Source organism: Mixophyes fleayi, chromosome 4 (genome assembly GCF_038048845.1).
Source record: "Mixophyes fleayi isolate aMixFle1 chromosome 4, aMixFle1.hap1, whole genome shotgun sequence".
In the NCBI taxonomy this organism is placed as follows: Eukaryota; Metazoa; Chordata; class Amphibia; order Anura; family Limnodynastidae; genus Mixophyes; species Mixophyes fleayi.
The window spans coordinates 138,734,462-138,762,072 of NC_134405.1; the positions used below are offsets into that span (position 1 = coordinate 138,734,462).

Genomic DNA, 27,611 nt, shown 5'->3' on the forward strand with positions numbered 1-27,611 from the left:
AGGCATTGACGCTTGGATTTCTGACTCCAACAAAATGGCGTCTGAATACTGCAGTGGAGACCTACAGCTAAAGCAAACTGAATACAGTAGTTCTCCCATCGCACATGTTTTTGGCACCCCAGTGAGAGAGTGCCGGAAACAGTGTGAGGAGGCGTCTGTTACCATAGAGAAGCGCGGAAGGGGTGGCGGGTGAGTACAAGGGCATATCATCATTATCACCATTTATTTAATTCCGCAGCGCTGTGCACAAGTTATTCACATCAGTCCCTGCTCCATTAGAGCTTACAGTCTAATTTCGCTAACTCACACACAGAGAGAGACGGAGGTCAATTTAATAGCAGCCAATTAGCCTACTAGTATGTTTTTGGAGTGTGGGAGGAAATCAGAGCACACATGGGGAGAACATACAAACTCCACACAGATAAAGCTATGGTTTGGATTTGAACTCATGACTCCAGTGCTGTGAGGCAGAAGGGCTAACCACTTGGCCACCGTGCTAGGCTTTAAAGGGACCTGTTGCTTAAACATATATAAAACAGAAGCGTGTTACCAAAGGGAAAATTGGAGTTATATGATTATACTCTTTAGATGAATAGATTTTAGTCGGCAGCCTTCAAAACTACTTACGATTTGTGTATTATGGTACAAAGAGCATACTTGCCAACTCTCGGAAACAAGTTTCCGGGAGAGGGGGCGTGACTGGAGGGCGGGAGGGGGCGGGACGAGGCCAAACGTGTCATTTTGGTCCCGCGCCCCATGAAAACGTAATTTACGTCGCGGGGGCGGGGCCAAAATGACGCGATTGGCCTCGTCCTGCCCCCTCCCGCCCTCCAAAATGGCGTCAATCACTGAGAATCGCGTCGAATGACGCGATTCTCGGTGAAATCCAGGATGCGGGAGAAATGCCAACGAGCCCGGGAGACTGAACCGAATTTCGGGAGTCTCCCGGACATTCCGGGAGAGTTGGCAAGTATGACAAAGAGATATAAAGTTCCCAACACATGCTGCAGTGTGACCCTGGTGTCTAGTCATTATCGGACTTGGTGGTGCATGTGGTTAGAGGATGACTGCTATCTGACTGCGTGTGCGGCAATCTTCTGGACTCAATGAAGTCGTAGGAGATTCCTTGGTCTGAGGTCTCGGCACTTAGTCACTAACGTCTGTCCAGTTAACCAGTAAAGGATATCATTTTTAAAATTCACATTCTTGGACTAAACTACATATTTTTAAATTAGTTATGTCATTCATATTCATGTTAGACAATTCTGACTTAACTTGTATTTTTCAATAAAATGGTTACTACTGCTATGAATAGTCCAAGACTGTGTATGTGCCGGTGAAAGGTAAGCCATGCTCTGTTCTTTTAAGAATACCAGAACCAATGGGTATGGTAACATACAAGTGGCTGGGGGGAGAATGCTCCTATCCCTGGGACCCTGATTTCTCTCAATTTTGCTGGTTTTCGAAGCGAATTCCTTCAAATGCAAGGCTTAATCTGATGTTATGTAGTCTATAGGAAAAAGTTTTTAGTCACTTCATATATTTGAATGTTTCTATTGTAAATAGAGCTCAAATGGGGTTCTATACAATGGTGTTACCTAATGACTCTTCTCCATGGTCCTGCTATTGTATTGTAGTTTAACAGACTTGAATTGCAAATTAATTTCATTCCAGTGCTCCTGTGTACTTATAGAAGGCACTTTCACCTCCGCTCCTGTTTTGTATTGTCTGCATTGAGCCTTGGTATAAAACAATGGTTGGGAGAGTCTTCTTTCCTTTCTATTGAATTTATTTGTTTTTGCTGGGGTACTTTATGAGTCACTGCTTATTGATGCTTCTTATATTATTATCATCATCATCATTTATTTATATACCACCAGCAAATTCTGTAGCGCAATTGGGAACAAACAGTAATAAAACAGTACTGGGTAATAGGTACAGATAGAGAGGTAAGAGGGCCCTGCTTACAATCTGTGGAAATTAACCTAGTTGTGCCTTGAAAATTTGCTTCTTATACCTTTTGACAGTTCCCAATGCATAATTAAAGTTTCATGACATGTCCTGTGTAATGTTTTGGGGAAAAAACATCATTTGTCCCTGGGCCCTGACGGACTTACCCCACAATATTACAAAAAATTCGCTAAAGTTCTTGCCCCTCACATGACAGACTTTTTTAATAAAGTATTAACAGGTTCCCCGTTTAACGAAGCGACGACCTTGGCCACCATCGTTGTTATACCAAAACCAGACAAAGATCCCACCTTGTGCTCCAGCTATAGACCAATATCGCTACTGAATGTAGATCTTAAGATATACGCAAAAATTTTAGCTAATTGGTTGAATGTCCTCCTTCCTTCCCTGATCCACCCAGATCAGGTTGGGTTTATACCAGGCCGCCAAGCCATAGATAACACTAGACGCGCTATTGACCTCGTACACTCTATTAATGCCACTAAACACCCATCACTGATTATGGCGCTTGACGCTGAAAAGGCATTTGACCGAATTTCTTGGCCCTTCATGTCTAGGATCTTGAGGTCAATGGGCTTTTCTGGTAAATTTCTAGACGGTCTACTAGCTCTATACCAATCACCCAGGGCAACGGTGGTGGCCAATGGGGTCTCATCCTCCCCCTTTTCAATTTCCAACAGGACAAGGCAAGGCTGCCCCCTCTCACCTTTAATCTTTGCCCTTCTAATTGAACCATTAGCTGCAAAGATTTGTTCTAATAAGGCTATTCGTGGAATTAAAGCAGGGAAATCTGAACACAAAATATCATTGTATGCTGACGATGTTCTCCTGACTCTCTCGGACCCAGCAGTCTCTCTACCCCCCCTCCTTGCAGATATCAACACTTACAGCGCCATCTCAGGATACAAAATAAATCCCCAAAAAACAGAAATTCTTGATTTCTTTCTGACAGATAAAACTAGATCTTCCCTCTCTCAGCAATTCCCCTTCAAATGGCATCAAAAAAAGATTAAATATTTAGGCATTCACGTCACTAAGCAATATAACCAACTTTTTCAAGCTAATTACCCAAAATTACTCTCCCAGATTAAATTTGATCTTGAAGCTTGGAACCAACACTTTATCTCATGGATAGGGCGCATCAATACAATCAAAATGAACATCTTGCCTAGATTACTATATCTATATCAAGCCTTATCAATACGCATTCCCCCATATGTTTTCAAATTTCTACAACACTACACATCGCAATTTATATGGGGCAAAAAACGCCCAAAAGTCCGCCTTCTAGTCCTGCAGAGGTCGGCGCGGGGTGGTGGCTTAGGGGTACCCAATTTTAGGCAGTATTATTTAGCAGCGCAACTTGCCCAATGCGTGTTATGGAACTCTCCTAATTCCTCCAGGGTCTGGGTCTCGATCGAAGCAGAAAGCTTGGGTGTCTCTTCTGCATCCTCTCTCCTGTGGCTCCCTCGCACCAGTCGTCCACAATCCATTTCTCACCACCCAATTGTAGCCCACTCGTTATCTCTTTGGGATCGAGCATACATGAAATTTAACCTTGCTCCTACTCCCAGCCCGATCATTCCAATATTTGATAACCCCAAATTTCCACCAGGGTGTATAACTTCATCTTTTGAACACTGGAAACGAAAAGACATACGCTACCTCAATGATATCACCAAAGACATCTTGTTTACCTCATTTGATGAATTAAAAACAAAACTTAATACCCCAAACACATATTTTTTCCAATACCTGCAATTAAGAAATTTTCACTCTACCAATAAATTAACTCTAGGTCGTAGACCGTTGATCTTTTTCGAAGCGCTTTCGCTCTGGCGATCTTCTACCAAAGGTCTCATTTCCTTACTATACTGGGAACTCAAAGTCCCTGATTCGGACGACCGAGATTCTCATGAGAGGGCTTGGGAGAGAGACCTGGGGAAAACACTAGACAATGAAGACTGGGAGGAAATTAGAACTAACACAGTTCAATTTGTGTTAAACTGAAAGAAAATGCTTATAAACTACTTTATCGTTGGTATCTGGTTCCAACCAAACTACAAAAAATCTTCCCAGATTCATCTAGCACATGTTGGAGAGGTTGTGGCGCAGAAGGGTCCTTCCTCCATATCTGGTGGCAGTGTCCTAACCTTGCCCCATTTTGGACGGAACTTCGGGACTTCGCCTCACAGCTACTGTAGCTTGACATCCCGTTTTCTCCCGGGTTTTTCCTTCTCCCTCTCGGGATCCCATCGGCCACAAAACATCAAATGAAAATGTTTCGCCATGTAGTCTCTGCTGCCCTATGCCAGATTGCTACAGACTGGAAGCAGCCCAATGCTCCAACTCTACAGACGATTATCAGCAAAATTTGGTATGTTTATCAAATGGAATACATGACATGCATAATCCGTAATACCTCTAAATCATTCATTAAGGTTTGGGGGCCGTGGACCTCATACTTCCAAATCCAAACCAAATCATTTGATTCTACAGCATCACCCCATCTGGATCCTTTTTTTTTTCTTTTTTTTTTCTCCTTCCCTATTCCATCCCTCCCATCTCTTCATTTTCTTTTTCCATATTCTACTACACTCCTTCCTCTCTCTTATACGTAGGCGGCCCGCCACGCCGCCCCCCCCCCCTCCTTACTCTCCTCAGTCTTACTTCTCTTTCTAAAATTATTGCTTCCCTTGAAAAATTGGGTCAACATCCTTACTAATGCTCTCTTCTAATAAGACGCTGTATGTTTTATTGCATATGTATTCTTCAGATGTTTATAACACAGTGCTGTACAGAATGTTACTTTTGGTTGACCCTTGCAAAAAATAAAATCTTTAAAAAAAAAACAAAAAAACATCATTTGTTCTATTAGTTGCATATTCTTATTATTGTATGTGTGACTGTTGTGTATTATTTCTCAACAGGTTATCCCTCTGTCCCTGCATGTGGTCATGTCCGCAATCCGCTGGACTCGCTCCCTTCAGCTTACTCTAGCTGTAATTAAGCCTGATGCCTTGGCCCATCCAATCATATCTGAAGTAAAACTTTAGCCTTTTAAGTTGTAATGTTTTGTGGAACTTGCTATTCAAGTATTTTAAATACCCTTCCAGATATGGACACATTTAGTTGAAGTAGTGAAATCATTTATGCATTGACAGATGAATCAGATATTTGTTGGGTCGTCAAAGGAGGATTGAACTGACAAATTGCAGGTTGACTTGGTTGCATTTAAAGTTATACAAAGATGAGGAACTTTTAGAGCTGCACTACCACCTAGTCAAAAGTGGTAGTACAGCCCCCATCAGCGGTGGGTACCATGTGCAGTCATTTACCTGACGCTCCTCTGCCCCTCTTATAGGGCTCCCCCAGTTAAGCACCCTTTTAAGTTGGCAAACTAAATTGATCTGCGGGTTCTGTAGTACTTGGAGGTGTCCTGCACCATCACCTTTTACTAAATGGTAGTACATCTTTAATATGTTAATATCTTACTCCTACACATATTTACGATAATACTAATTGAGTAAAATTATAACAATTGGATGGTTTATTATGCAAATCCTCTGAAATGTATATGGGGACAAAATATTTGAGAGCTTTTTGCTTTGACCAGTGGGTCAGGTAAGCCACCCAGCTTTTTTGAATCCTGGCTCTAGACATACCCTGCTGGCTGCCTATCCAAATCCATCCAACTAGGCTTCCACATATACATGCTATAATTGCATGGTTGCTGTATAGCAATGTTGTGGGGCTTTTTAATCATGGAAAAACAGATTGTCATCTTTGTTGATGGTGGTCAGCTGGAGATTTCATCTTAAAGATCTAGTTCTTCTCCAAAGCAATAAACAATAGCCTTGTCTTGTTGTGCCCAAAGTATAGCCCTGACATGGGTTGACGCTTAAAGCCGCAATCCCATGAAAACATTTTGTATTTTTATTTTTTACATAAATCACTGTTGCAGGCTATAAGAACAATGTTGACATTTACCTTGATTTTTATGATTTGGGCTGCCATGGCAACCATAGTCAAATGGCTCATGAGTTAGCGAGCTGAGAGGCTTTGGAACGCCCCTATGAGCTTTGTTTGCACTGTGACATGTTCCTTCTCCCGCCTCTGTGATCACATGACCTGTGAGCCTGTGTCTCGCTCCATTTTTGTTTGCCAACCAGACTTTTGAAAAGAAGAGAATGGTTTGTAGGAGGTTAGCTAAGAAATATAATTATCAGATAGATGCATGCTTAATAGGTAGTTAAATTACTATTTTAAGAAAAAAAAATTCTTTGTGGGATTGTTGTTTTAAACCTGCATCTAATGTTTTCTATGATTTCTGTTATACCATCTGATTATTTTTTTCCCCGTAGGCTGTACATGAGAAGATACTAAACAACAATTTTCTTATAGTAAGAAGTAAGGAACTTCAATGGCGGGTAACAGATTCTCAGAATTTCTACCGTGAACATGCAGGCAAGAACTGTTTTTGGGGCTTAATCTTATGTACACCAGACAGCTTAGCTATTTAGGGTAGTGGCAATGTATGCCTGGTTATTTCAGCTATAGAAACTTGGCATTTATATGCACTTTACGCCTGCATAATGGCAGGCAATGTAACCACTGGGTGTCTGTCACTGATATGCTCTATGAATGCTGGATTTAATTTTTGTTTAATCTTACACATTTAATTATAGTAGATCCAATGACATACCAGATATTTACCCCCCAAAAATAGGAAAAATATTTATCTCCATAATCAAAAAAGAAACAGCAATGCTGAGCGTACATTTATTTCATCTCTTCTTTTTTCTATGACCGATGCTGCTCGCTCCTGTTGTTCTAGGGGCAATAAGAGTAATTTATGAATAATTAAAATCGCCCCTGCGGCACATCTGCTGTTTTGTAGCATTATGTTCCTTTTTTTTTTGTTTTAGCATGATTGCACACATTGTTACAAGAACTGTATGGATCTGCATTTCATAATCACAGCATTTCAGGAGGGTGTAAACAGTAATACACTGAATAGTGGAACTGGGCTGATCAGTGCATTCCTATATAATTGTGGGCTCAGCTTATTTATGATCACGAATAATTTAAATCAAAATCAATGGATGGAGCAGGAGTTATTACGGGCCACATAGACTTTTTCATTTCACAATTTTTTTTTTCTCCAAGTTTGTTTATTGCATTTTAACAGAAAAACTGGAATGCTGAGGATACAGAAAAGAAAATAGGAGGTTGGACAGTGCAATCATCAGTGCAAAAAGTACTGGATGTTAGACTATTATCCTAAGTGCAAATGAAAATAAGAGGAGACAGAACATTTCTCATGTCAGACATTTTAAAATGAATAAAGAACTCTAAGCAAAACATCAGGTGGCTATCTACAGGGATTTGGGTGACCTGGGCTGCGGGCACGGACTCTCACGTGAGTTAGATACAGTAGGGCAGATGGGAGGGCGGGGACCCATAGTGGTCGAGCTATGGAGCCAAATATAAGAAAATGTAACCAGTGTGTTACAGATGATGTGAGTATGTTCTCTGTACAGCGCTGCGGAATTAGTGGCGCTATATAAATAGATGATGATGATAATGCAAGATATGTGTTCCACCCACAAAGGAGGTTAGGGTCAGGTATCTATTTTTTTTCCAACATGAAGTAATTTGATATCTGATAGCGTGTATAATATGCCATATCAAATGGTATGTTTTGGTGTGTCAGGGAGGGTTCACAGGCATATGAAAGTGATCCTGGAATCCAAACCTTGATAATATCGCAAATAAGGAGGTGTACTGCTTTCCAAAGTGGGGATTACTAGTATCCTTTTATTTATATGATTCCGCAAGGTTTCCAAAGCGCTGTACAGAGTACAAACAGTAGACCATGCAGAGTGAGACAGTACAGAACAAAAAACAAATAGTATAAGACTCTAAAAGCTCCAGGCATAGCAAGTATCAAGAATATGGAGCAGAAGAATCGGTATAGAGACAAGCTCGTATGAGCTTACATCCTAAAGGGAGGGCAAACAAAAGGAGGGACAATAGGGAATCAGAGGGGGCAAGTGCAGCAAGTAAGGGAACAGGGGAAGAAAGAAGTGAGGTGATCAAGTATGGAGAGGTTAGGTGGATGGCTGGTAGGCTTTGAGGAACAGATGAGTTCTAAGTGCCCAGATTAAGGGACAGTCTAATGGAGCGTGGGAGGTCGTTCCAGTGGAGGGGGGGCAGCACGGGAGAAATCCTGGATTCTGCAGTGGAATGAGGTGATCAGAGAGGAGGAGAGGCGACGGTCATCGGTTGATTGCAGGGAACAAGAGGGAGTGTGAATGGGGAGGAGGCTGCCGATGTATGGGACAGTGGAGTGGGAGAGGGCCTTGTAGTTGAGCGGGTGAGGAGTTTGAAAAGGATTCTGCAGGGGAAGGGGAGCCAGTGTTGAGCAAGGCAGAGAGAGGAGGCAGAAGAGGAGTGGTGTAATAGGAAAATAAGTCTCACAGCCGCGTTAAGTATAGAACGAAGGGGGGCGAGGTGAGAGAGGGGGAGACCAGTGAGGAGGAAGTTATCGTAATCAAGTCGGGAAATTATGAGCGTATGGATAATGGTTTTGGTGGCATCCTGGAATAGGAAGGGTCGGATGTGGGCGAAGTTGCGTAGTTGGAAATGACAGGATTGGATATGAGATTGAATATGGGGGGCAAAAGAGAGGGAGGAGTTGAGGGTGACGCCATGGCAGCGGTGTTGGGAAACGGATGAGATGGTGGTGGTGTTAACAGTGATATAGAGATTAAGGTGGGATGAAGATCCAGAAGGAAGGAAGAAAAATTTTGAGTTTATTGGGAATGTTAATTTTGAGAAAACATGGGGACATTCAAGAGGAGGTAGTGGAAAGACAGATACACGAGAGAGGGGGGAGATCGGAGATATCCTTGGACGTACCCAAAATATATGGTGTGAAGAGCCCTCCTGTCCGCAGACCACCAACAGAGAGGTGATGAATCTTAAAACTATAATTCTGATGCTGTACCAAGCCTTAGGATCGAGGATCTCTCCCATGTCACTTTCCCAAGCAAGCTGCTGGGAGTTCTTAAGAGGGGCTTTAGCAGAGGAGACAATATATTATGGATAGTTGAACCCTAGCAAGAGGTCTGAGTGCGGATCGCTGAGGATGGGTATGAGATATTGAAAAAAAACCTGCTTGAGATATAATATTTATATTTCATTTCTACAAAAGAGGGGAAGACCCAGAGGTATGTGATATCAGTAGGGAAAATCAAACGGCATCTGATCCATAGATAAGAGGTGTGAGTGAAACTTTGTTGTAATACCTGGTTGTCCTAGATTGGTATGAGAGATGGTGGATTTGAGAGAAGGGAGAATTTGAGGGTATCCCTGTCCCACATTTTGAGAGAAAAGGCTACGTTGGTGGATTTTTTAGTAATTTGTTGCTTTTGCTTTGGGAGAAACCCAGAGTAAGGAGGAAATGAAGATTGTGTTAGTAAGGGACGACTCAATGGGAACCCAGATTCTAGAACCATGTGAGGAGTGCCATAAAACACACTGAGCTAATTGTGTGGTTGTAAAATAAAACTCTAGATTGGGAACTCAAAGACATCCCCCCTTCTCAGATTTGGAGCATTTACATTTTTATTTGTGGGCAACTACCCCCTCAAATAAGTTGCGAAAATTGGCGCTGCAAGGAATGATTTTTGCTAGAACCTCAATCAGCAGCACTTGAAACACATACTGCAGTCTCGACAGACCATTCATTTTGACTGTTTGTCTGCCTGGTCCACATGATACAAAGCAAATTCCATTTTGCGGAATTTGGCTGTAATGATCTAGGTGAAGAAGGGTTTTCACCACTGTGAGACAGCGATGCTAACTACTGTGACTATGGAAAACACAGCAAAAGGTATACATGTAAAAAATACAGTCCCGACAGTCATTGTTTACTATGGAAAATAACAGCATCCATGACACTTGGGGTTTATTATGCAGCTCATTGATGACATTTTTTTCTTCCCTCATATTAAATTGTACTTTCAATCTTTGCTGCAGGACGATTCTTTTATCAACGTTTAGTTGAGTTCATGTCAAGGTAAAAACTACCTCTGTATATTAAAGCGCAATGTTTATGCATGTTTTCCAGCTGCATAGAATCAAGTATTATACTTGACATATAGTCTGTGTGTTAGCTGACATGTGAATTTGCTACTTTTTTCCATTTTGTATTGTAGTTTTGTTTTAACTTTGAATTAAAAAAGCATTTATTTGCTTGCTGTTAACAAATGGTCTAACACTAAGGAACACTGTGCTGAGAATTTGTCTAGCTCTAGACCATGGGCTCTGCCTCCTCTACGGAGAGCACTGTGATAGGGTTACTGACATTTCCAGAGCAAACATATGTAACCAAGGCTGTCTGTAGCAGCTGAAGAGTATAATGTGACATATATATATATATATATATATATATATATATATATATATATGTTAACCCGTGCATGATACTCATGCATTCTAGTCAAATCAAGCTACTTAAGGTGTTAAAAAGGTTCTTGTCATGCATTTGGGCCTAGCCCAGGCCTCCTCAGGGGAAGAGTGTTACTTCCCGATGCAAGCGCCCTTTTTTAACGTGGTTTTGTCCACATGTCACCACCTCATCATTTTTCTCCATCACCTCATCCTTCATCTTCATCGCCACATCCTTCATCAAGCTACTTAAGGTGTTAAAAACTCCCCACTGTCACCCCCGGCAACCACCAACCACTCCCAACTGTCACTTCTCCTTCAAGAAATATATAGGTCAGTGTATAACTCTGCCCAGCAGGTGGCGCTGCAGCTTGGTTTTTTTTTTTTTTCACTCACGCCACTAGGCATTTATATAGTAGATATATATATATATATATATATATATATATATATATATATATATATATATATATATATATATATATATATATAGTTTCCTGGTTCATCTTCTGCAGTATTTTAGTAAAGGTCCATTATATTTATAATTATTTTTTTTCCCCCTGCTGTCACTTGCAGTGGTCCGATGCGAGCATACATCCTAGCTCATGAGGATGCTATCCAGCTGTGGAGGAAGCTGATGGGTCCAACAAAAGTGTTCCGAGCCCGTATTACAGCACAAGAGACTATCCGTGGTAATTTAGGGTTGACTGACACCCGTAACACAACACATGGGTCAGGTGAGGCTTTTCCATTCCTCTTGTAGTAAAGGTTAATGTTCTTCCCCCTTACCCAGAACCTGCATGTTGGCACTGTGCACCTATATTTTATCCAATCACAACTGCTAGCACTATACAATGTCAAGTTGCTAAGAATCAGATTGACAGAACTGACTATGTTCTGTAACAGTATACCTAGTATCAAATACTCATGTGGCTTCTCTCCAATGACTTAAATTATTATTCTGTCAAAACTGCAGAAATGTCTATTATCACATTGAACCAGTTCTATGATAACTAAAGCCAATGGGGGTATATAAATCTTTCAGATCATTTTATTTTTCTTTCTCCTTCAGCCTCAGTTTTTACTGCTTCTGATATTCTGTTTTAATTTGTCCTAATGTAGATTCGGTAGAGTCAGCGTGTCGTGAAATCTCCTTTTTCTTCCCTGAGTTCAGTGTGAGTGGCTGGTATGAGGAACAAGAGCCCAAGTACAGAGCTGGGCCATTATGCTATGACATGGAGAGACTAGAGCATCGACTTGTGGATAAATGAAAGGAACACTAGTGCAGCACTGGACAGTCTGTGGAGTACGACTGGCATTTTGATTTGGGTAGATGATGGGCTTTGGCTAAATGTTTACAACACAACAGTATCACAAACCAGCATCATCAGAATTGGAAGGACTTGGAGAGACTTCCTGGTAAAGTGATATTAATAAATATCCACATGGCATCTGGGCTGTTTAAGATCCCTTCTACTAAGACTTGGGGTATTCAGTGATCTTGAGTTGGACACTCTTTGCAGTGCACTGACAAAGTGCAACCTGTTCATTGATTACACATTCTTATTTAAGGCTGCCCCTCCTTTGGTTTTTAAATGCTTATTATTTGTGTAAATTTAGAACTTGTGCTTAATAATACATCTAAAATATAAGATTAATGTATTAATTGTTATCAGCTCTTAAAAATATAACGGAGCTCCACAATACCATCCATTGTTTTACATATTGGATACATGTTTACAGTACATTATGTTTTGTTTTAAATGATGACCCTCAAGAGGATGTTTTTCAATAAACAGACACAAACTAAAGAACTTATGATTTAATGTTGTTGGCACAATGATTAAATGGAAAAATAAGCAGGTAATACATGACAACAATGAGAAATCATGTGGAACACTTAGGGAGCGACTTCTGGTAAGCACCTAAACGAGACGATTGCCATTCACACATTGCAAGGCACAGGTGATACTGAACCTATGTCAGGAAATAACATGATCCAGCAGTCCATGGTCTATACCTGTCCCCTTGTAAAATACACTTAGGCTCTTGTACTAGTGCAATCACCTGTGGCAGTAGGGTCCTTCTTTTTCTATTTATACATGAGAGATTTAGTATTGATATGTTAATATTAAAGGCAGAACATTCCTCCTAAAAATTGCACCGTTTAGTGCAATACTGAAGTTAATTTAAGTTTAAAAATTAAACAAAAAAACCCCTACACTAATGACATTTGAAGCTTGCTACCTGCAGTCCATGGGTTTTGAAGATGAATCGGTCAGAAAACATATTACTGCTTTGTCTAACGGTTGGGAGGGAGATAATGTCATAGGTACTTTGGCTACTCCTCTGTATGGCCAGAATTTACCTCTTTGGCCAATGCTGCTCCTTCCATTATTATTTTTTGTGGAATGTCCAGTATCAAAAAACCAGACAGATAAAATGAACATAAACCAGTTTCTATGTTGCCCCATAAACAGTTCTGCTCTAGGCATGTAGTTTGCATATGTGGTAAATACAGCTGTATCTTTTATAATACTGCACTGTTTTAAACCATGAAGGGCATGTTCATTTATGAATATTACTGGTGATGTAGCTTGGTTGATTTTAGAAATATTCATTTTGCTGGCAGATCAGCTAATCACAATTATCTCTTGTATTATTTGGGGAATCGTGTGAAAGGCTTACTGTGAAATGTGGGCTGCAGACTACCTGTGGCTAGAGAAAAGGGTGGTAGAGAAAGGGAAGGTCTCCTAATGGATCCATTGCTTTTAGTTGGGCACAGGATACCATAGTACATTAACCCCTCTAGTGGCTGATATTTCTTGCTGTAAAAAATATATATATATATATATATATATATATATATATTACACACGCACCAAGCAGGTTATTTTCTGTTTCACCCATTACCTTCCAAAGGACCACACTTTGCCTGTGAGACTGATTTGTAGTATATTGCAGAATTTTCAGAAACAGAAAAACAAATGTTTATAACATATCCCCCTCTGTAACCCATTACTCCCATTGACAGTCAGTTTTAAGTTGATTTTCATGCCAATCTGCTTTTCATCCACTAGTTAATCTACTTCCACAATCAAGGGAGCCACATACTCTGAGTGGCGGATTCCAAAAGAAAAGTTAGGTGCGTTAGGGCGACACAGTACCACCTAGAGGGGAGAGATAAAGAAAGGTTTATGCCAAGATCTATGACACATATACTATATATATATATATATATATATATATATATATTTACATTGTGAGCTGACACACCTTACTCCTACTGTACAGCTGCAAGCACAGAAGATTACTACCACAAATGAATTGCCCATTGTGTTTACTGCAGCAATATGTCTTCAGGTGTTTTGTTTCATTGTGTTGAAAGAAACATTGACATCAATTTTGCAATAATTGACAGTCCCTTTGTGCATTCAAATGCATACATCTCAGACAAACCAGCATCTAGCAGCAAAACCTGTCCAGTAACTTGAAGGCAGGTGCATATGAATGCTGTTGTTTGTTATGTTAGGATGAACCAAAGTGAAAGTTGAAAAAATTGGCTTTAAAATGTGACATGAATAATATATGTATTTTTTTACCATTCATAAATGTGAAAGAAACCATTTGTCCTTGATTCCTCTTGTGTGAATATCAGTAAGAAGATTACCTTCTCAGGATTGTAGGACCCCGGCCCAGGTTTCCGTGTAGTGTCTCCAGGCAGGGAGTGTCTTGCAGTCATGCTGTACTGAGGTGGTCTAAACATATTTGTTGATGGTTCAACAACCCGATAAGCTCCAGGACCGGGTGTCTATAAAACAGGTTAAGTGGTACAGCGTAACGGAGGTCAATAAATAGGGATAAATAATTACTGAAAAAATAATAAAGAAAGGAGCTCACATTCTGCAGATCCTCGTGGAAGCTACCAATCTTGCTTCGTCCAGCCATGGAGAAGTTTGGTGCTGAAGATCTGTTAACAACTCTAGGGCCCAGTACTGGTGGAAGCATATAAGCTGCTGGACCTGAGAAAACAGAAAACTTGTCACCTCTGCATATCTACACATATGTATTTATTAGCACATCAGAACGTATGAGCGTCACTGTTGGATGTTCAAATAAGGTTCTAGATAGCAAATTGCTTTTGTGAGCAGTAATTCCCAAGTTTTGCATCAGGTGTAATACTAACCAACATTGTCAGAATGATATACAGTAGAAAATGCCAAAGCAGTTGAGAGAGCTGAATGTATTTAGTACAAGATGAATGAGTATGTGTATGAGCCTATAAATTAAAGTTGTATGAATGTGGCTCCCCACCTTTATGGGTACAATCTTTTAGAATTTCTGAAAATCGGTTTAATCAAAGCATCATTTTAAGCATGTAGTATTACTTATAGGTTTGTGGTACTTAGACTGAAGCAAATTACTTTTAGTGGGGCAGTTACAAAGAAAATATAATTCCCAAAACAATTCTAAACAAAGAACTATTCATAAAAAGTAATGTTGCACTGAATATGTTGGAACACATTTTTATTCAACCTGTAAATGTTACATAGCTTTCCTTTGTGTCTGAATTTCCTTATTTGAATCAGTAAAGTTGTATTGTATTATATCTTTCATAAGAAATAATTCACAACATGATATGGGTACTTTTATTAACATTGTATTTAGGTTCCAAACCTGCCTTAGTTTACAGCCACCAATCACGTTTTATCTTTGAAGTGCAAGCTTCTGTTTGCTATGGCTTGGTGCACATTGTCCATCTAAATGCAATGTTAGTAAAGCAGTATTATTATATATACCAAATCTTGATAGATCAGCATGGATACAGCGCAATAGCCCAGTAATTCGCACTGCACAGCACTGCGATCATGGGTTCAAGTACCAACCAAACAGATAGGGCAAAACTTGGCCCTATCTGTGTGGAGTTTGTATGTTCTCCCCATGTTTGTGTGGGTTTCCTCTGGGTGATCCAGTTTCCTCACACAGTCAAAGAACATATTGGTAGGTTAATTGGCTTCTGACAAAATGGACCTGTGTGTGTGTGGAAATTTTGAATGTAAGCTCAGGGATTGATATTGATTATTACATATTCACTGTGTAATATGATTGGCACTCTATAAGTAGTAATAATAGAGCAATAGTTCAACAACATTTTTCCACAGCCAAGCTCTGGTAGCTACCTGGCAAATTTAAAATATATAGAACATGCACCTCATGGAACATCTTAAGGTAACGTTCCTTTTTCATCTTATCCATTGTGAGGAAACCACCCTTAGCTGGGACAGTGGTTACCCTCCATGGGATTTAACTCACTCAGGCAGACTATAATACATCCAAAATAAGGATTTATTATGACAGCACAACACCATAAGATGCCCACAAGGTAAATGGTAGCTTGTACCCTCCAGCAGCCTCTTACAGTCAGCACTCCAAAGTAACAATCTCAGTATCTTTCAGAGTCTTATCCTCCCACAGTATTACTGCTACCGTTTAGTTTCTATGTTACCGTTATAGTTTCTATGTCGCCAATTCCTGGATTCTGGCTTACACAGATCCTGTCCTGGTAGGGTTTCCTCTGACAACACCACAATGCCTGGCCCAGAGTCCCTTTTGCTGGTATTACATACACCAGGATATGACATTCTGTTCTCCTTATATTATTCCTGGCTGTCTACACAGAGTAGGATAAGATGTCCCAAATCCTCCCACTTTCAGCAGGCGTCTATTGGTGGACCCTTAAATTATTTACCTGTTAAGACATACTGGGCCTGAGTCATTAAGGAGAGGAAATCATACAAAAGGAATAAACCTGCACCTTGGCAAAACCATGTTGTATTGGAAGGGAAGGTAAATGTAAAATGTGGGGACAGATTTATAGTTGGGGCAAGGCATGTCCTAGATCAACTTTAAATTTCAGTGTAAAAATAAAGCTATCAAGTATTTGTATGCTATATGAAAAAGCAGGCAGTGTTTTCCTTATGTGCAAAAAAAGAAACTCATTTGCATCCCTTGCACCGCGTAATGGTTTGTCCAGGAGCAAAATTACTCCCTTTTTAGTTATTTTTGCTTTGCTCTCCTTAATGACTCAGGCCCACTGTCTCTGTCCCTTGATTATACAATGGAACGGCTTGACTGAATTTAGCTGAATACGTTTAACAAAGGGCTACAATATGACATCAGGGAATGACACGCTTGCGTGAAACATTAAGACATTTGACACACTGTATCTGCAGCGTTACATGATCTAAGTCTGTGATACATTTTGATACAATAACATTTTTATTGATGCATATTAATACATTTTCCAATGCTATTTCAGCCAGTATAGTACTGTGGAGACACATTGCACATAACCTGGAAGCTCTAACATTTTAATTATTTCCTAGATTACCTATTGACCTAGATAACTAACTTGGGCTGTAAGCTAGCTATTTTAACAGTCACTGAGACATTGTTCTGATTACTAAAAGCCCAGATCTACGCCACACCTCATATCAATGGACATTTGAGCCAAATGGTAATTACCTTAGCTAACTCAACTATCCATCCTGTCATACAATGTCACTTCTGCTGTCCTATTTTCACTATAGCAGGTAATAGCAAGGGCAAAATGTACCTAATAACATGAAATAAATAATACACCTAAAACACAGATGCTCTGATGTTTATACTTAGACTGGGCCAAGGATTAAAAAGTACAATAAACTGTGAGAAATTGGTGATGAATTAAAAGTCCTCAGTCCAGTGGGACCCCGTTTTGTCACATCCAACATATCAACTTACTACTTTTGGCCAGCATGTAATACGGTACCAAGTTGATGGATATGTGATGCTGCACTCATATAATGAATAAGATCTCTTGTTCGCACCCATTTGATATCTGGTGTGGAGTAAGGAAAAGTACTTACTATCATGTGCAGCTGATTTATATGGGGTAGGAGGAACAGAAAAGCTAGGTGAATGATAAGCTTCTCTATTCCTATCACTCCAGCTGACAGGTGAGATGCACATGATAGAACGTAATATCACAAGAAATGCAGACTGCAGCAGTGAGGGCACAGTGTATTGCCAGTAGCCTTGGTTTCCTATAGTACTTACAGCACTGGTTCCTCTAAGGAGTTTAAGGACATGAGACATTACTATCCTTGACTTGCCAAAACACCATGTCATTCAACCCCACTTTGTCTTGTTAAACCTACATGTCATTCCTAGTAACTTAAGTCATACACCTTTTTAAGCTTTTTATGCAATAACATTGTGATACAGACACAATGATCACCTGCCACAAGTTGGACTTCTATGTAACACAGCAGAACTACCTAGTCCTTCTCTTGCATTGTAAGTTAATAAGAGATATGCACATACATATGTTGGTGTATTAGATAGTTACCTGGTGTCTGGTCATTGCTGACTGTCTTAGTTCTCGCTCCTAGTGAATATATTGGAGCTGATCGATAGGCAGACTTCCCAGCACGTTCAGGAGAATAACTACCTGTTAAAACACATGTTTCTGAGCATTATTTATGGAAATAAAAATCTGACACTGCACTTCTAGAACTGGAGAAGCACAAGTAAGTGTGCACTCAGATCCTGTCCCTGTCACCCACTTGTATGTGATGTGAAACTGTTCCCTTCCGTCCCTTCTCTCTCTCTCCTGTTTAAGATAAATACCAAATGCAAAGTGATTTTGCTATTCATTCAAAACATAATGGTGATTAAGTCGCTGTCATCAAAATGTGGCCATATGCACCCATCATCCAGAATAAAAAATATGCTTATTTACAAAAGGCAACATCTTGCTAAGCAAAATCATGTGCTGGGGATAACAAGGCATTCAAGCAGACATTGCAATAACTTCTACACTGCACCATCTGTTCATAAATGGCCCTCACTTTCTGGATTAATTAGTCCTATGCATACACTATTGTGATCATGCTGACTGGCTCTCTGCCATTGGTGTGCATCATCCAATACAGTAGGACTAAGCCTGGTGTTACAGTATTTGAGCAAAACTATGCACAACAATATAATCTGAGTCTCCATAAACTTAATTATTTCACCATTCCTATGCACCTGGTCCCGGAGTTCTGAATGTGTTGAGATCTTTGGTTCTTCCATAGACAGAATATGCAGGTGTGCCATCTTTGCCCCTTATGGTGATGTTAGCTGGCACCAAGTAGCCTGGTCCTGGGGAGCAGTTATCTACAAACTGAAAACGACGAGTACCAAAGCTAAATGCAGGTGCTCGATATGTACGTGGATCATGCGCGACATAACCTGTATGAGGAAATAGATACCATTTAGAAAAAAATCAAATAACAAGGAAAGGTTCAAAGAGAACATTGGCCATCTAAGGAAGAAGTTGGAACATAAACTTAAGACAATAGACACGGAAACTATCCAACTCAATGCACATCTCTCAACTACCATCCTTCCATTTTCCTGTGTACTCTGGAGCGCAAGATCTGTTTGCAACAAACTTACATCCATGATTTACTCATTTCAAAATTCCTCAATCTCCATGCTATTACAGAAACCTGGCTTAACGTCCATGGCCATGGCCAGGTCCTCTGTAGGAGAGAGTCCTCTCTCCTACAGAGGACTCTCCCCCAGCCATACTTCCAGTCATACAAGGCGGACTAGGCATTCTTTCCAAATCATAACCCCAAAGCCTCCCTCTCCTCTTCCTTTGAAGTCAACAGTATCCATCAATTCTTTCAGATATAACTTTGTGTTGCTTTCATTTAATGCCCCCAAGACAAGTTTTCCAATTCATTAAGGAGTTTACATCCTGGCTCACTTATTTCCTATTCTTTCACCTACCTATACTCATACTAGGTGCTTTCATATTCACAATTGATAACCACAAAACTTGTTTTGTGTATTTCCTCCTTTAGACTCTCCCAGTGGACACTCCCTTTACCTTGACTTATCCTGCTTTTGCTCCATCTGTAGTTTCATTATCTGAACACAACCTCCTTTCCTCCAGCCTCACCTTACCTTGTTCCCCACCCATCGTGCCCAAATCCAGATGCACACTGCTAAATTTTATCTTAAACATAAAAAAAAACACAGCAGATGTAACTTATTGCGATAGGTAGTTATGATACTAATTACCCATTGACATTAATATTCACGTGTTTTTATTAGATATTTCATGTTTTTAAAAGTGATCTATATAAGACAAAACTTTACCTTAATTATTGTTGACTAATATTATATAAGTCTCATTTACCGTGTTTGTGTGGGTTTCTTTCGGGTGCTTCTGTTTCCTCCCACACTCCAAAAACATACTAGTAGGTTAATTGGCTGCTATCAAATTGACGTGTGTGTCTGTGTGTGTTAGGAAATTTAGACTGTAAGCTCCAATGGTGCAGGGACTGATGTGAATGAGTTCTCTGTACAGTGCTGCGGAATTAGTGGTGCTATATAAATAAATGGTGACGATGATGACAATTTACCTGTGTTTCCTGGCAAGGCATACTTAGGCCCGGGGCTGCTGTACAAAGCTGCAATTGGGCCCCGTGGTCTGTGGGGTTTCCAGGTTCCAATCTGAACCTCTGTAGTCATATTAAACTAGCTGCGTAACACCAGGAATCATACACAAGAACTGTGTACAACTGGAGAAAGAGAAAAATAATGCAATTATTTCATAGATACATACATATAGTAAGAACTTAATTTACTTTATAGGCACACATTTATGGAGTGATTAATCAATGAACAGTAAAAGAAAGATGCACTGATTCCTTGCATTTCTTCTCTTGGTTTACTGTGTCAGTGGAATATATTGTGAATTAAGAATAAAGTACAATTGCAGAGGATGCTACACACTATTTTTTAAAACCTAATTTGTAGTTTATCCACACCGGTCCACCGTCTCGTCTTTCCTGTCACAGTCCTGGGTTTTGGCACCCAGAAGGGGAGTGGCCTCCCATCAGAAGGGTGCACCCTCACCCCAAAAGTGGGAGGTTAAGCCAGATGAGCGGCATGATTTAACGTATCCCAATTAGAAAAAGTTAGCAGGTATGGCTTAATAAAAAAATATTAATAACATTTTTTTTAACTTGTCTATAAAGCTATAAATTGTCCATTTTTATGTCAGTTAATGGAACAGGGGTTGCCTACCTCTGGTCCAAGTTTAAACTATCGTCAGAGTATTCAATGTCAGAGAGATTCCTTATCTGTGCTGCAGGCTGCCAGCAGCTACATATGTAGTCCCAATCCTGGTAATAGGTTGTTAATGTGCAAAACAGGATAAAATCCCAGTGTCTTTATATTAAACAAATCAGTGTGTCCCAGGTTACCAGGGTATCCGAGAGGCTGTTACTAAAACAAACTATTCAGTACTTTCACTCCAAGAAGCCAATAGAGACATAGCAACACCACACAACACAAAGGACTATAATAACACCATTCACACAAGATCACGATGAAATCTTTCATGGCTCTTTTATACAGAGTATAGCAGGCATTAAAAATATGTTTTGTGACTGGTGACATACATATTAAAGTATTATATCACTATGCTTATGGCACAAACACAAAAAGGTCTTATATAATTGCTATGTTACAAACTTATTTCACTTTTCAGCCCTCAACTAATAATCCTTTCCTGACCCAATGCAGACAAATATTACTAATCAATAACTACCTACCTAATAATAATATATTTATCATATTATTACTGTATGTTTGTATGACAGCTCAAGAGAAACATCCCTACATTCCTACAGTCCATGTTTGGGATTTACATTCCCTACGTTTCTTTAAAATGTGTATGTCTATTATAAGTACATAATTCTATTCTGTGTATCCTTTCGCGTTTCAGATAAATACAGATGTGTGTGTGGGGAAAAGAGGCTAAGTTTAATTTATGTGAAAATGGGTGCATACAATATAGTCTAAACATATATACACATATATACACATACTTTCACTATCTGAAAAGGTGAGAAGTATGACACTGGCTCCACTTCAACAAAACTCTTTCACATTGCATTATATCCACACAAAGGCAGTCTGGATCATTTATACTCCCTTATATCTAAAAAGGTAAAGCGTGTGTTTACTACATAACTAAGTTTACAGGAACACGTAGAACTCTCACAAACTAAAGTAAAAATGGTCTTTGTGGCAACTGTGACTATTTAAAGATAGCATAAGCCAACCATGACAAATTCAATTATATATACCATCATTGTGTACCCTTTCTACCAGTGGCACCAAAACCAACTTATATGGACTGGAGGGGGCAACATATCAGGAAGATGCATGTAACTGAAGGAATAAAGGCAGGAAAGAGACAATAGGGAGCAAAAGAGAGAGGTATCACTATGTATTTGCAGTCTATGCTTTCATGTAAGTTTATGGGCGAAAATTATTATATAAGTGTGCAGTGCCAAGGTTATGTTCCTATACACAGACCAGAGTGTCCACCATAAGAAATGCACACCTGTAAAGCTTTCAGTTTTGGTATGGGTAATCTTTGTCTATTGCCATAGATGCGTGTGAGGCTTAGTTAAAAAATTGTAAATCAGTGTATTTTACTTTATTCAGCTTGAAATTGTCAATATTTTGACCGCAGTTAAGTTTGATCTTCTGACACAGTGACTCGCTGGACAAAAAAATGCTCCTGCTTAATTGTTTTTCGAGTTTCACTGGGCTTTCTCTGCTTGAGAGAATGCTGGGTAATAGCACATGCATGGAATTAATATGTCAGGACTCATTTTGTTTTATTGATTTTCTAGTGAGCCTTATCTATACAGGTAAAACTGAGCTCACTAAATTCGATGGGCCCTTTGTACAGAGACCACAGAAACACAAACAGGTATGTACATGTAGGATTTCCAACTATTGTGGCACAGTACATGAACAATTGTTGCCAATGGTAACCAAAGTGAAAGTGATTTGTTTGCACAACAGAATTACAATTTACTGGTACCCGTTTGTACTAAATAATTCAATAAATGTGAAAAGAAGAAGATGCCCTGCAACACTTCCAAATGGTAAGTTAAGCAGTAATGTTAAAAAAATATTATTTCACTGAAAATTCCAGTAGATGTAATTATAAAATTGAAAAAACAGGAGTTGGATTAATGGATTTAGATGGATTTTCTATAATGCTATTTATTATCCCTAGTAGACTGTGTTTGTGGTAGTTTTTTAAGACACAAATAAACATACTTCTCATGGCTGTCTATGAGTTGCAATGCATCAAACTAAGTCAAAATCACCTGCAGAACGAATACATAAGAATCAGACAATCAAAATGCCAAGATGCCAACATCAAGCTTTTTCTCTGGTCCCGTGTTATCTGTCAGTTAGATCTGATCAAAGAGGTAACAACAATCACATATTTGGGCAACACGTGGCTCTCCAGGGGTGCTAGAACTACATCCAGGGGTGCTAGAACTACATGTCAGAACCCACCCTAGAGTTATGCTGTTTTTGGGATGTGTGAGATATATAGGAGGTTAGTTAGGGGGTAATGCTGCTGGTTACTAAGGGTCACGGCTGCTATCTGTCTCTGACCTTTTCTGATGTCTCAGCTCCCGTGTCCTTTGCTGCCGACTGTAACACTGCCAAGCAGTGACTGCCCGTCCCCCCAGCGATGCCGCGGACTTACCCCTACCATTGTTTACGATCTCCTAGTTACTGGATGCGTAACGACCGTTGCTATAGAAACGATGAAGGTCACCCCTGGGGTGTAGACTCTGGCTATGCCGATACCTATGCATGTGCAGCAAAACCAGTGTGCTACAGAAGAGACTACTTTACGTGTCTACCAGAATGCAAATAGCTTAGATTTAAGCCGGCTGCCTGAAGCATGAAGTTATTAATGAAGTCTGATGGTGACAAGGGCATGGCTTTGGTCTTTGAAATCCTTGAATCACTTTTGCACAGAAGTTTCCTTCATTTTTACTTGTATTTATTGAAATTGACTTATTTGTCTGGGGTCTCAATGTTAGCTGGTTTATGTGGTTATATTGCTATTCTTTTCTAGTGTGTGTTTCATTTTGAAGTGCTACTGCCCTATTATACTTCTTCCCTTCTTTTTTAGGATGCTTGTTTTTTGTTAATTATTCCAACACTTTGCTAGAGAGTATTATGCTTTAGTAATGTAATTCCATTAACTGTAAGAAATGGGTATTATAAGGGTATATGGCAGATGTGATCAGGTGTATGTAACAGGTATATATACACACTAAAAAAAAAGCATTTAATAAACAGTTCAAAACACCAATTATTGACTCTTGAATGTAACACATCAGCTTCCCCCATTACTCTATGACTTATACATTAAATCCTGTGTAATGAGCAGTGTAGCATCAAAACTAAGGTAATGGTTATTCAATGGATAAAATGGATGATATAAACGGTACATTGCTCCAGAGTGGTACCAAGCAAATGTAAGTATATTGTAGAAATACACATATGTGTACATGCTGGCACAGACTGATACTCATTATTGCATTGCACCATTGTTGATGACTCCAGTTGTTGGTAATAATGCTTAGACATTACAGAAATATTGCTGAAATGCTGAGCTATTCTAGAGTATAACCAACAAACCTTTTAAAAAGCTATTCACCCATGTATCCCTTTGGTAGGTAACCTTCACTAAAGTGACAGTGTAGCACATATGACAGCACAGACCGCTGTCAGCAGACAGGACCGGATTAACCATAGGGCTAACTGGGCTACAGCCCAGTGGCCTCGTGCATCCAGGGGGCCCTTTCAAGTGCTCAGCAGCAGTATTGATCGGTCGGGGGCGCCCCCGGCCCGATCAATGCTGCCGAGCACTTTCACTGCGGTCCTTTCCCGGCGCGCTGTAGTCTCCTTACTGAGGAGATCTTGTGAGTCTCACTCTCACGAGATCTCCTCAGTAAAGAGCATACAGCGCGCCGGAGAAGGACTGCAATGCCAGGAGAACGAGGTAAGTGCCTTGGGGGCGGCTCGGCTCACCGGGGAGAGGGGGGGTCAGCGCAGATCATGGGGGGGGCCCTCACGGGGGAATGGCGACCCCCTTAGCCCAGGGGCCTCTATTCCTTTAATCCGGCCCTGTCAGCAGAGCAGGACTAGAGATTCAAATGGCCTGTGCTGAATGTGTTAACGGAGAGCAATATCTGTTTGAATAGGGGCATTGGTTAGTCCAATCAATGTCACATACACTGCACATACCACATACTAGCTGCCTTAATGGCCAAGGAAAATAATAGTCCACCAGACCTCATTGCTCCTCTCTTCCTCATGCTAACAGTCATTGCAGGCCAGTGCTTCAGTGCAATTGCATGGGAGGATGTCCAGTTTTATGGCCACTAATGTTAATGAAATATTGAAAGTGATGAGACCGAGAATTCATGACACTAAATTGTGGTATACTAAAACCCATTTGAAACCTAGAACTGAAGTGCAATACTGTGAGGTGCACACAGCTCTCCCTTTTCAAGCAGTGCCGTATGAAGCGGGGGCAGGGTCCAGCCACCTCAATTATACAGTGCCCCAGGCTTGGAGGTGGGTTTCCGGGCACTAGGAAGTTCCTGGTATGCAATGGTTAGAACATACCAAAGGTGGTCCAAGGGAGGACAATGCTGTCTATGATAGAAATGTGTCAGAACAAACAGTGTATTAAATCTTGCTGTGTATGGGGCTGCATAGCCACAGACCACACAGAATGCCCACGCTGACCCCTGTCCACCAGAAAAAGTACCTACACGTGAGCGCCAAATCTGGACCATAGTTCATTGAAAGAAGGTGGCCTGGTCTTATGAATAACAATTTCTTTTACATCATGTGACGGCCAGGTGCTTGTGTGTTGTTTACCTGGGTAAGAGATGGCACCATGATGCATTATGGGAAGAAGGCAAGCCGACGTAGGCAGTGTGTCAATATTCTGCTGGAAAACCATGATTTCAATCCGATCGAGCATCTGTGGATGTGCTGGAAAAAGCCATGTAGGCCCCACCTCGCAAATTACAGGTCTTAAAGGATCTGATGCTAATGTCTTGGTGCCAGATACTACAAGACACGTCCTGAGGTTTTGTGGAGTCCATGCCTCTGTGGGTCAGAGCTGTTTTGGTGGCACAAAGGGGACCTACACAATATTAGGCAGGTGATTTTAATGTTGTGGTTGATGCACAACATATACGGACACTATATACAGCCCATTAGTAACATTGCTAACATAATATAATAGCTTTTAATTGAACCATAGTTATGATCAATTGGAAACTGGCAGTGCCCTCACACCACTTTCATGGCGTATGACATAGCACCACTGTGACAACATGATTGCCCTGGCTTAAGACCAGCCTAGATTGCTATCTACCTACATTGTCCCAAACAGCATGGGCCCCTTCTGCAAAAGCCACTACCAGCAGTAGGCTATGACAGCAGGGCTTTGTGCAGCCTGTCCACCTGTCGTAAGATCAGGCTGGTTTAGCGCAGAGTGGGGTCCTCTTTATAATGTCACACAGCCATGGCCTATACAGCATGCCCCCCTCCCATGAAAGCACTAGGGCCCCTGCCAACACCTATAGGTGTTGGTGTAATAAATAATTAAAATAGAAAAATCTAAATTTTTCCTGTGGCATTACTGGGCCCAGCAAGTCCTGGCAGCCATAAACTGCTTGGGTATGCTGGTGGTTGTAGCTCTGTTTGGTTAGGTACTGACAAGCCAGGCTTGTCATTCACATTGGGGCTCCTGGCGGAGCAATATACATAATCTATAGGGTTTTCATTTTGTTTCCAGCTGGAGGAGAGAAGGTGTGTAATGAATTGCAAAAAGAGGATGTGTGGTAGAGTGATGTTTTTTAAAATAATAAAATATGTTATCATGGTGTTTTTATTTAAAGAGTCATAATCCCGGTAAGCAGGTAAAAGAGACCAGAGTCACAATCCAGGTAAACAGGGCCTAGGTGGCGTTAGAGGAGAACAAGACCCAGGAGTAGTGGAGACACAGATTCCAGAACCAGAGTCGGTGGCTAGGTGGGCAACCAGAGAACCAGGTGAGCAGGAAAATAAAGTCAGAGCTGTGGCCTAGAGTAGACCAGACTACGCCAGAGTTGCAATCCAGGAAGGTAACCAGTGTTGGACTGGGGCATGAATGGCCCACCAGAGGACTGCAACGCTTGGGGCCCACCAGTGGGGGTGTGTCCAATCATCAAAGAGGTGAGACCAGACACCAGAGGGGGTGTGGTTAGCCCACAAAGGACAGCTAGCACCATAGTGTAGTACAGCGGTTCCCAAAGTGTGTGCCGTGGCTCCCAGGGGTGCCGCGGCGCTGTCACAGGGGTGCCGCGACCAGCCAGTGGGAAAAAGAAAACAATTTACCAATCCGCGCGGCGCCTGGGACCCAGCATCCTCCCCTCTCCCACAGCGCGCCCGACATTCAGTGGCAAGCTAAGGGAGAGAGGAGGATGCTGGGCCCCGGGCACAGTGCAGATTGGTACATTTTTTTTTAGGGGGGGTTTCTCTGGCCGCGGCAGAGGGGGCAGCATGACTGGATGCAGAGGGGGCAGCGTGACTGGATGCAGAGGGGACAGAGTGAGTGGATGCAGAGGGGACAGAGTGAGTGGATGCAGAGGGGACAGAGTGACTGGATGCAGAGGGGCAACGTGAGTGGATGCAGAGGGGGCAGCGTGACTGGATGCAGAGGGGCACAGCGTGACTGGATGCAGAGGGGGCAGCGCGACTGAATGCAGAGGGGGCAGCGTGACTGGATTCAGAGGGGACAGCGTGACTGGATGCAGAGTGGGACAGCGTGACTGGATGCGGAGGGGGACAGCGTGACTGGATGCAGAGGGGGACAGCGTGACTGGATGCAGAGGGGACAGCGTGACTGGATGCAGAGGGGGCAGAGTGTGTGGATGCAGAGGGGGCAGAGTGAGAGAGGGCAGAGGGGGCAGTGTGAGAGGGGACAGCGTGACTGGATGCAGAGGGGGCAGAGTGTGTGGATGCAGAGGGGGCAGAATGACAATGCAGAGGGGGCAGCATGACTGGATGCAGAGCGGGCAGAGTGAGTGGATGCAGAGGGGGCAGCGTGACTGGATGCAGAGGGGGCAGAGTGAGTGGATGCAGAGGGGGCAGAGTGAGTGGATGCAGAGGGGGCAGGGTGACTGGATGCAGAGGAGGCAGCGTGACTGGATGAGGAGGGGGCAGAGTGTGTGGATGCAGGGGGG

General features: G+C 41.3%; 2 protein-coding genes across 5 annotated transcripts; one reads left to right on the forward strand and one right to left on the reverse strand.

The window, feature by feature from the left end:
• The first annotated feature begins 98 nt into the window (after positions 1–98).
• NME6 (NME/NM23 nucleoside diphosphate kinase 6) lies at positions 99–12,246 on the forward strand. Its single transcript, XM_075208473.1, has 6 exons — positions 99–189; positions 4,902–5,015; positions 6,336–6,438; positions 10,018–10,057; positions 11,005–11,165; positions 11,551–12,246. The coding sequence occupies exons 2-6, from the start codon at positions 4,929–4,931 to the stop codon at positions 11,697–11,699; spliced, it is 540 nt and encodes a 179-aa protein (XP_075064574.1). The 5' UTR covers positions 99–189; positions 4,902–4,928; the 3' UTR covers positions 11,700–12,246.
• On the reverse strand, positions 12,236–23,108 carry CIMAP1B (ciliary microtubule associated protein 1B). 4 transcript variants are annotated; one of them, XM_075208469.1, is made up of 7 exons: positions 23,057–23,108; positions 19,890–20,048; positions 18,502–18,705; positions 17,819–17,920; positions 14,329–14,450; positions 14,099–14,239; positions 12,236–13,598 (listed from the first exon to the last, which is right to left on the reverse strand). In XM_075208469.1, the coding sequence occupies exons 2-7, from the start codon at positions 19,996–19,998 to the stop codon at positions 13,509–13,511; spliced, it is 768 nt and encodes a 255-aa protein (XP_075064570.1). In that variant the 5' UTR covers positions 19,999–20,048; positions 23,057–23,108; the 3' UTR covers positions 12,236–13,508. The 4 variants fall into 4 exon arrangements, with proteins under 4 accessions (XP_075064570.1, XP_075064568.1, XP_075064569.1 ...); XM_075208467.1 differs by lacking the exon at positions 23,057–23,108 and adding an exon at positions 22,963–23,052; XM_075208468.1 differs by lacking the exon at positions 23,057–23,108 and adding an exon at positions 20,557–20,644.
• Between the last annotated feature and the right edge of the window lie 4,503 nt (positions 23,109–27,611).

Excerpts from the sequence above, each read along its gene's own strand:
- CIMAP1B (XM_075208469.1), bottom strand. The coding sequence starts at position 19,998 with ATGACTACAGAGGTTCAGATTGGAACCTGGAAACCCCACAGACCACGG. Across the intron at positions 14,240-14,328 it reads TCCACGAGGATCTGCAGAAT|ACACCCGGTCCTGGAGCTTA; the intron begins GTGAGCTCCTTT and ends CCTGTTTTATAG. Across the intron at positions 13,599-14,098 it reads GGTCCTACAATCCTGAGAAG|GTGGTACTGTGTCGCCCTAA; the intron begins GTAATCTTCTTA and ends TCTCCCCTCTAG.
- NME6 (XM_075208473.1), top strand. The coding sequence starts at position 4,929 with ATGTCCGCAATCCGCTGGACTCGCTCCCTTCAGCTTACTCTAGCTGTA. Across the intron at positions 6,439-10,017 it reads TTTCTACCGTGAACATGCAG|GACGATTCTTTTATCAACGT; the intron begins GCAAGAACTGTT and ends TCTTTGCTGCAG. Across the intron at positions 10,058-11,004 it reads TTAGTTGAGTTCATGTCAAG|TGGTCCGATGCGAGCATACA; the intron begins GTAAAAACTACC and ends TGTCACTTGCAG.